We start from the raw sequence: 9,721 nt of genomic DNA, 5'->3' as shown, positions 1-9,721 counted from the left end.
GCAGGAATTCTAGTGACAACTTCTAGATCTACACACATAAAAGCAGGCAAGAAATGAATGTATTATGCCACTTCAGCTGCATTTGGAACTGATGGGATTATACAGTGTGTATAATCTAATTCTACTGTCCCAGGCAAAACACCCATTTCTGCAACACCTTTTTTGCTATTTCTGTTTCTGCACCTATTCAGAGAAAAGAAGGACTCTCCAATGGGACAGGTATTCTCAATCCTATTTCAAAACTGGGTACAACTGTAACCTTTCTAGACAAATTCTGCTTGGACTCTATAAATCAGGAGTTTGGGCCTCATGATGAAGCTATGGGAGGGAGAATGCCCTCAAAAAGCCACTCTTACAACACCCAAAACAGTGGGCACAATCTGAAGACACAAATTGCAGTATTCATTCACCCAAATGCAGGGCTTTTGATAAACCAGATTTATTTCAAAACACAAGCCTAAAATTTGCCCAAAGTCATTAATGGAAACAGGAGAACGCTCCCAAGAAATATGGTACCTCTGACACAACTTCCTATCAGGCAGCTGCATGGACTCAGATGGAAAAATTCCTACATCCCACTGGTACGAATCATAGGGACAAAGGGATCTGGGCAGCAAGAGGTGTTCTTAACAGCAGGAGGGGTATTGAGCCACTCCCAATTTTTGATCAGTTCAGGACCACACAATGCCAAACTGCCATCTGCAATCAGCAGTGTCAGAAATGTCAGCAGTCAGTCAGCACGCTGGGATCTTCACTGGGATACATGCTGGCTTTTGAAAAGAAACAAATTTTCTTACTTCTAAATTCAAGTTTAAAAACTGCAGCTTACCCGATGCTTCTACTTCATTCTGACTGCAAGATAAATCATCCAAACAAAGGTCAACCAGAAGGACATGGCCAACGTCTGTAGCCACCGCTGCCACTCCAAAGAGCCATCGCAGGCTCTGGTGCAGGTGCCGAGTGCTCACACTGGCTCCGCCGTCACTGCTGATGGGTTCGATGGCAGTCACCTGCGGGAAACTGCAGTCAACAGCAAAGCTCTTCTGACAAGCTCAAGAGTAATCACTCAGAAGGGAAGCTCAATTCACTCAGAAGTGAAGCCAGCATTAGCACATCAGAAATAGGAAAGTAAATACAGGTTCGTAAGACTTAAAAACAAAGCATTGTTCCCAATTATACCAAGCAAAAAGGAAAATCATAGAAAGAAAGCTCTCTCCACTTAAATGGCCCATTCTGTCTTTACAGCTTACCAGTTTCCATTTCCTACTTAGAAATAATTACATCTGAGAAGACACATGAAATCAATTACATGCTAGAAGCTTTACTGTATGTACGGGACTTAAGTAAGAAAGACAAAGCTAAATCTAGTCCTTCCACTGCTCACAGCCCATCAGCACTGTGATACAGTCCAGGTCCTCTTTACCAAACATTTCACAGGATAAATCAGGGCTGCAAGGCAAACAAGGCAGTGGCCATGGGCCACAGCAGACACACCATTTCCATGGGAATGAAACATTCCTAGAAAGGCTTGGAGGGAGATGCTGGCTTAGTAAAATCTATGCTGGTCCTCACTTTGACTCATAATATCCAACAAAAATTTTAAATGCGTGCCAGCACTGTCACAGATGGGAAGGAAAACTGTAGAAGGCAGCCTAAACCAACAGCAACAGACCAAACAGGAACTTGCTCAGCCTGAGGCACGAGCTCTCTCTGCTCCCGGACAGGACAAGCAGTCCCCACAACCTCAGGACAAGGTGAAGACCCTTCAGCACCCACAGCACACCCAGCACAATACTGACTGCTCCAGCAGAGACCCAAGCACACCAAGGCTCCTGCACTAAAGCTGGACAACAGAAGAACAGGGGCTATCGATTGGCCTCTTACAAATGCAGCACCATGAGAACAGGCAGCTTTACAGCAACAACAAACGTTTGTCTGAAAACAAAGCAAAGTAGTGAGCATCACAAGGTAGTCCATCTTTTTTGGGAGGTTATTTACCCCCAGAAGTGGGGGAAAATATCCAAACCCTTAAGCCCCCTGAAGTTTTCTCCTCTCCCATATCAAGCATTTGCTTATGACTGCGCTGCCTGGACATCTGCTACACAATTCACCTTTTACCTTGGACACAAGAATTCCAATCTTAGAAGTACCTACAGTTATTTAGGAAACTCGGTTTTCTGTCAGAATTTTTATGATTCAAATTAAATCTCCAATCTTCTCTGCTGCTCAGAGGACTAGCAAAAGTATTTTGATGACTCAGATTCTTGAGCTCCAAGTCTTGGTGACTGTGATGAGGAAATACAGGACACATCTTGCTGCACAGTTAGCCAAGGTTCAAGTGTTGCTTCTAACTTCTTTTCAAGGTATTTTTTTCATTGTACAACTGGCTCCAAATGAATCTTTACTAGTTTTGCATAGAGTCTTCCAAAAATGTTCCCCGGTTACTTCTATTTTCCATGTAGACGCTCCTGAAATGACATATTTTTCCACTATGCTATGCACTGCTTTTTCCTATTCTCCTAGTGTACTGCCAGCTCATTCTGGGAAAGAACAAAGAAAACTTTTCTCAGCTCACTGAATCTGAATGCTGCCCTTCTGCCTCATAGAAACCGGGAAAAATTGGGAAAATACCACACGACAGTTCTTAAACATGCAACTGTTATAAACCAATTCAATGCAATTCATGTTTTTAATTCAGAATCCAGTTCAAATCATACTCGTCAACATTTTCAGTTTTCTGCTGCATTTTATATATCCAGAGGGCACTGAGAGACACTCACAGCCATTACGCTAAAATTCTTTCTAAGCTCCTGAGTTTGGGTTCTTTAACTCACCTCTGTATTCTCTGAATGATTCAACATCCACTGTTACACTAAAAGGCAGTCACACCGTCACAATAAGCACCCTGTATTAGTACACTAACAACCTGACACCTAGGAGCAGAATTGCTCTAAGTTAGTGTTAAACTGTACAACTTAGCTGTCCACAGTTATATCCATTGAGAAAACAGTCCTGAAAACATGCTGCTCATTAAAGGTTTAAAAGAGTAATGACAAAACTGTAGAAAGTGACATTAAGATCCACATTTTACCTTTAAAAATAATCAATCTGAAAAGCAGAGAAACATTCAGGCATATCAACCCCCCCAAACTATACATTACATAATATGCAAATATGAGTTTCTGAAAGAGTTCAAAACATATGGACAGCAGCCAAGTGGAAGTTTTATCTACTTGTTTTTGCTTACCCTTACTCCCACTCACAGTCTGAGAGTTGACAGTCCAATTAGCAATACCTGTGTCCTGACTATGCTGACTTAACTAATGCAATATCAAAGACATAGGAAGCAAAACGAAAGCAACAGACCAAACACACTTGTAATCAAAAGCTTTCAGGGCATAAGAGCAAAACTTTCAGAGCAGCTTTGGCTTTATTTCAAAATTCATACCCTTCATCACACAACAGCCAACTCTTTCCTGCAGGGCTTCATCATCTTTGCTCCTGAATCAGTTTTTGTGGTATAGAACAACTCTAATACAACTGATTGTTGGAAATAGCTTCTATTTCAAAACACTTCTGTAGATACAGATTCGACACGACCTAATCCTTACTTCTTAACCTTTCCTAGCTTACTTAGATAGAAGAAATAAAATCTAACACACCAACATCACTTATCAGAACATAATTTACTTACTGATTATATGTTTATGCTAGCACACAGCCTGCCTCTCCCTCTAAAACCCGTGCAGATAGCAAAACAACACACTGAAACACTGACCCGACTTGTATCTTTAAAGTTACCACACCACAAATGCTTACTACTAGTAAGCACACTTCCACCTGTATTCTAGCAAGTCAAACCAAATAATGTTCAGGAAAGCTGAGCAGTAAATAAGTATTTATTTGTTGCAGATTAAGGTGATGAAAACACAGTCAATGTTAATGTTCTGATAACTTAATCTGATACTTGTTTCCATTACAATAATGAGACACAGGGATACTACATCATTTGAGTTCAAGGGTTACAGAAGGCAGAAAAAATTAGCAACATTACACCACTGTATCCCATCTACACAAACACTTTATTCAATAAGCAGAGATTCAAGGACTGCAGACAAAGTATATCTGCCAACAATCTGACAGATAACTCACTAAAATCTTTCTTCCAATCCTAAATTAAAGGAAAAATTTGTTCTGCTTCCTAGTCTGAGATTGAGGGGAATGTGTCAAAGTCATTAACAACACAATGATGGGAGTCTGAGATAGTTTAAAGACAGTATTTCTGACAGAAATTAGCTGTTCAGAAAAAGTATATTACAGACACCCTAACTGGGGTTTTCTTTTTTGCTCTGACAAAAAAAGAAGTTTGCAATGCCTTTTTTTGTAAAAGAAGAGAATTAAGTCACTATGGGCTCTACAGCATTTTTTTTACTATCAGTAAACTCAAAAGATAATGCTATTGCTAAGTCCAAGATTCTACATCAAGGCTCTCTTGACTGGATACACCGAATTGACAATACGTTAATGCAATATAAAAAGTGTAAGTCCTACAAAGCGATGCACAAGACCTTTTCCTCAAGCAGGATTATGCAGCACCAAAAAACACAAAATCTTTGTTTCCCCAAAAAGATACATACCCTTCCTGGCAGAACAACTGCTTTAACCACTCTTGAGATCCCAAGGTCATAGAGACAGAGACCACTCCCCTCTGCTTCCTCCAACCCAACCAGGAGTCCAGTCCTCTTCTGCCAAGAAAACTCGGTCACCACGCGAACAGCGGGAGGCTGCTCGTTCACTCCGCTGAAGCGATACGCAGAGAGCCGCTCTCCCGTCACAGAGCTCACCACCTCCAGCTGAGGGCCACACGCCAGCCACGCCAGGCCACTTCTGCCTGCAAGGGAAAAGAAACATGACTGAACAAATCCCCAGCAGAGGAACTGCAACAACAGCGAGGCCGCTGTCATTGCGCCTTTCCCTCAAACGCGTCAAAGGGAGGAAGACCGAACTACCTACTTCTGGACAATGCTTTTAAATCACCCATTGCAGCCCTCAACCAGTACATCCTAAAATTAATAACCCCGTTCCTTTGCATTTGTACTTGTCATTCCTGCACTCAAGAACGTTGACTGTTTGGGATAAAGATTACAATAGACTGATCTCTAGCGTGTACATCATACTTGCCTTGCTTTTGCTAGAAAACACCTACATATGTACAGGAACACAAGTCTCAAAGCACACTTCAAATACAGCCCATCTAAACCAATTCATTTCCAGTTTAAGAATTTTGCTTGACACGTGACTACTCTGGGCAGGGATTTGGACAGGAAATTATCTTCAAATGGGCACTGCATTTCAACTTTTACACTTCAACAAGTGTTGTTTCACTGAAGAATTTAACACTTGTTCCTTCACTGGAGAACATCAAGCTCAAAGGAAGGATCAGCTCCATTACTGCACTTACAGTCAGGTAGGTAAGATTCTATCTGGTCTTAACACAAGCCCAGACATCCAGACAGGCATCCAGCTCTACCTTCAGATCACCTAGAAAGTCAACTAGCTAATCTGCTTAGCTGCTTTCAGCAACTCTCACTGGGTCCTCATCTGCATCCTATTAAATACCTTGGAAATACACGGGCAGTGCTTAACAGAGCTGTCCTCTTCTTCCCATATTTTATTTAGACTAGAGAAGAAAAAGGAGCATATTGCATCTCTGTAACTATTTCTGCATGGGATGTTATGATGGACGCAGAGCTTGAGCTGGTAGAAAGAAATCCATCCCAAAACAACACTATCTCTTCTTTGAAAACTGTCTCCTATTTCATTCACAACTGAGGAGGGCATGGTCAGCTAAATTATTTTAACAGCACACTAATCTACTTCAGTAGATTGGAGCAGGCTGTTGCAATTTCAATGCTTAGCATTTCTAACTGCTCAAATATCCTTTTAGCACTATCAGAATCTGATGCATTTTATTTAACAGAATCAACCTGATGTTATGACCCTTTATACCACAACAAAATTTAAAGGAAAATGCTCACCTCCAGAAAACTTCCCACACAGCACAGAGTCTAGCGTGATCTCATCTTCCCCAAGTGCCTGGACAGTCACCTCTGGAAACTGCAGCAGACTGCTCGTTACCTGAGCCGTTAGGTCTCGCATTCTTCACTGTAAATAAAGGAAAAAAAAGGCAAAAAGAAAGACTCATGTCAGCCATAAATATCTTTGAGACTGACCCAAGCTTCATCAGTATGCAGTGACAAATCTCCTATACATCATCTGTAGCTCTTTCTGCTTAAAAAAAATGGAACTCAGGACAGTTTTTCATCTCACAGCAGAGCAAAAGGAGAATCTTGTGCTTTTCTGATGCCTATGAGATCAACAAAAAGTGACATAGAAGGATGGACAAGATAAATAGTAGGAAAGAGAACAACACACCGAGTTCAAGCTTACTCATCCAGGTAAGCAAAAAGTGATCTCAGAAAAATCACATTTTAAAAAGCTTCTCAGTAAGAGGTATAACTCTCTGCCCTTTCCCTTGATGTAATACTTTATTACTTGTTGTCAATTGTCTTCTAATAGATGTCACAGATCAGCCATGTCTTGTCTACTTTTTGCATGCTTAGTTTTGACATTCAGGAATACAAAGTTCTTTACTAAATCCATCCTCAAATTCTTCCAGAAAACATACTGCTGTTAATTTCAAGCAATACTGACTTTCATAGCACATCAATTAGCAGTACTTTTCCATACACTTAAGAGGTAAATGTAACACAGCACTTCAAACTACTTGGTTTTTCTCTACTGAAATAGTCATATTCTTTATTCCAGTCCCTTCCTTCCTACTGCCTTTCCTTATCACATCTCTGCAGTATTAGACAAAAAATTTCTAGGCCTCTCAGACAGTTTCACACCCATACAGGTACTCCACAAGAGTTCACATTTCAGTGTGTCAAGACAGACTTTTTCTTGTGGAAAAATTGAAGAGCTGAACTGATTTACAGGATTAAATAGGTGGCTAAATATGAGATAATCCATATGCATGGAAATACAAATTACTTTAAGTATCTATGTTTTGCAAGTCATCTGGCTTATAGAAAAGGCCTCTGAAAGACAAGACAAATTCAATTGTCTTGTTCAAACAGTACTGCTTTCTTCGTGGTATCTCAAGATATTATACACAGGTCACTAGTGCTGGGTTGCATCCCTGTATCTGCTGCCAGCAGGACAACAACGAGCATGTGAAACACAGGAAGGGTAAGTCAGGGTCCTGCACTAAGCACAGGTCAACATTTTGACAAAAATGTTGCTGATGGCAAAGCCAGTACTGCAGGACACTGCTGCAGCCAGCCAGCCTGACCACTGCCAGCATTCACTACTAGCACAGATCAGGTTCCAAGTGGGACAACTTATTTGCAGTAGTTCTGCTGAGTTTCTTTTTTGGTACTTGCCATCAGTTTCAAGTGACAACTTCTGCACTGTATCCAGGGGCTCCAGAGAGTAAAAGGCCTCACAATTTGACCAGCATTCTTGCTTATTTTAATTGCAATTTAGTGGATATATTTTAGGAGTAACCCGTAACACCAACTACTAATTCAGACACATCTGGTTGGTGAATAGCATCTTTGAAATGTTTCAGTGTGTGCTTGTGTTCCTGTCACTGGGCACCACTGGAATGTTCTTGGTTCCATCTGCTTTACACCCTCCCTTCAGGTATTTATGTGCACTGATGAGAACCCCTGAGCCTTCCCTTCTCTGTTGGGCTGAACAGTCCCAGTCTCCCAGCCTTTCCTCAGAGAAGAGCTGTTCCAATCTCCTCTAACCCTCTTTGCAGCCCTTTGATGCACTCCCTCCAGTACCTTCATCTCTCTTGAGAGACTGGCGAGCCTGGACCTGGACACAGCACTCCAAATGAGGCCTCACCAGTGCTGTACTAGAGGAAGGATCACCTCCCTCCACCTGCTAGCAAAGGTTCCTCCTCATGCAGCCCAGGCAAGATACCACCAGCCTTCTTTGCTGCAGGAGCACAGTGCTGGCTCACGGTCAACTGGGTGTCCACCAGGACTCCCAGAGCCTTTTCTGTCAAGCTGCTTTCCAGCCGGGCAGGCCCCTGCACATACTGGTGCCTGGGGTTGTTCCTCCCCCAGTGCAGGACTGTGCACTTCCCCTTATTAAACTGCTTAAGGTCCCTGTCAGCCCATTTCTCCAACCTGACAAAGCACTGACTGACAACATATATTAAGGAATTTTAGAGAAGTGCACAAAATTCCAGAATTATTGTAGTGAATAAAAAAATCTTTTTTTTTTGTAAATAGGCATGGAGAACGTCTGTGTGGTAAGTAAATGATTGTTAATAAAATACACCACAATAACAGCAAGATAGCTTTAAGAAAAGAGTTAACAAGTATCTTCCGGTAGGGCAGGTAAGAGCATGCAAGGAAACTTCTCAGCTGTGTGCTCTCCATGAGTCACCCTGAGTGACCCTGCCTGGGTCACTGCCTACCTGCTGTGCCAAGAGCACAGAAACTTGTGTGCCCAAATTGTAAATCAAATTAAAACATCCTCTACTGGGGAGATTTGAGTTTAAAAAACAAACTGCTCACCATCCCAAATTCCCCACCATCTCAAAAAGAATTCTTCCCTGATGTAAAGCTCATACATTGACACAGTGTACTCCTGCCCTCAATATTAAAAAAATGTGCTTATCAGTCCACGAACACCAGTAAGAACCATCAAATAAGTAGAACTCCAAGACCTGAACCATTTTTGTAAAAAATGAAAATACTAGAGCACCAGGCATGCTCAGGTTTCCTCCAGTAAGGCAATGATCATTTTAAATACTTTTTTTTTTTAATAGGACACGGAACTAGACTGATAAACTTCATAACAAATTATGAACAATATATAGTGACCTGTCTATCAGGATGTTTTCCTTGCATCACTTTGCTAAGTTAAACCAAGAATTACTAGGAAATCAAAACGGAGGGGGGAATACTTAGATCTAGATTAAAGGCATGAAGCCTTTCCTTTAAGAGATATATCCAATAGCAACTGCATTTCTGCTCTCTTTGAAACAATAACTACAATCACATTCCTATTTCTGCCTGTTAGAAAACAGATTAGGGTAAAATGTCACATGCTTACTCCATTTTCAGGAATAAACCAGAATTCAACCTCCCCGCTGTATCCTACAGCAATGCAGCCTGTGGGCAACCTGCCAAAATGACCATTCTTCTTCACCCTAGGTACTTATAACTTCCAAACATCATGAACTATTTCCAAAGACAGGAATATCGTAGATTTTTGGATTAAAAAGCTTGGGAGGATGAAAAAGAGAAAGAAAGAGAAATTGCATGTTCAAGCAGAATTACATACAGCCAAGTCAGAGTTCTGAGATGTTGGTTTTGATGGATGGTATTACATGAAAATCAGTTTAAAAGCCCAATAATGTTATGAGCTCACTGAAGAAAATGCTAAAAATATGGTCAGTCACAGCTGAAGACAAGATTTCACAGGACACGTTGACTTCACTGACGTCAAAGAGAGACCTTGCTGCCATCTCTCATCTCTATATTTGCTCCTTTGTTCTACTACTGTATTTTGGAAGACACTTCCAGCATACCGCACTGGTATGCCATCACACCACTTGTCCCTTCCAGCACAAATTCCAGAATGACATCGAAGAGAAAGACCTGCCAGAATCACAAGCGAGCACCTCTTCCAA

The 9,721-nt window shown here is 41.3% G+C and overlaps 1 protein-coding gene across 2 annotated transcripts in view; it reads right to left on the bottom strand.

Annotated features, from left to right (window-relative positions):
- AHCTF1 (AT-hook containing transcription factor 1) overlaps positions 1-6,201 on the bottom strand; it is a 37,292-nt gene extending 31,091 nt beyond the window's left edge. For both annotated transcript variants that reach the window (XM_017740126.1, XM_017740130.1), the window contains exons 1-4: positions 6,039-6,201; positions 4,638-4,891; positions 830-1,010; positions 1-28 (exon numbers count right to left, since the gene is read on the bottom strand). In XM_017740126.1, the coding sequence (XP_017595615.1) occupies positions 1-28; positions 830-1,010; positions 4,638-4,891; positions 6,039-6,159 (584 nt within the window). In that variant the 5' untranslated portion in view covers positions 6,160-6,201. The remainder of the gene's footprint in view (positions 29-829; positions 1,011-4,637; positions 4,892-6,038) is intronic.
- Between the last annotated feature and the right edge of the window lie 3,520 nt (positions 6,202-9,721).

The sequence above is a fragment of the Corvus brachyrhynchos genome, unplaced genomic scaffold (assembly GCF_000691975.1).
Source record: "Corvus brachyrhynchos isolate BGI_N302 unplaced genomic scaffold, ASM69197v1 scaffold31, whole genome shotgun sequence".
NCBI classification, from domain to species: Eukaryota; Metazoa; Chordata; class Aves; order Passeriformes; family Corvidae; genus Corvus; species Corvus brachyrhynchos.
This window is presented reverse-complemented; position numbering and strand designations above follow the sequence as displayed.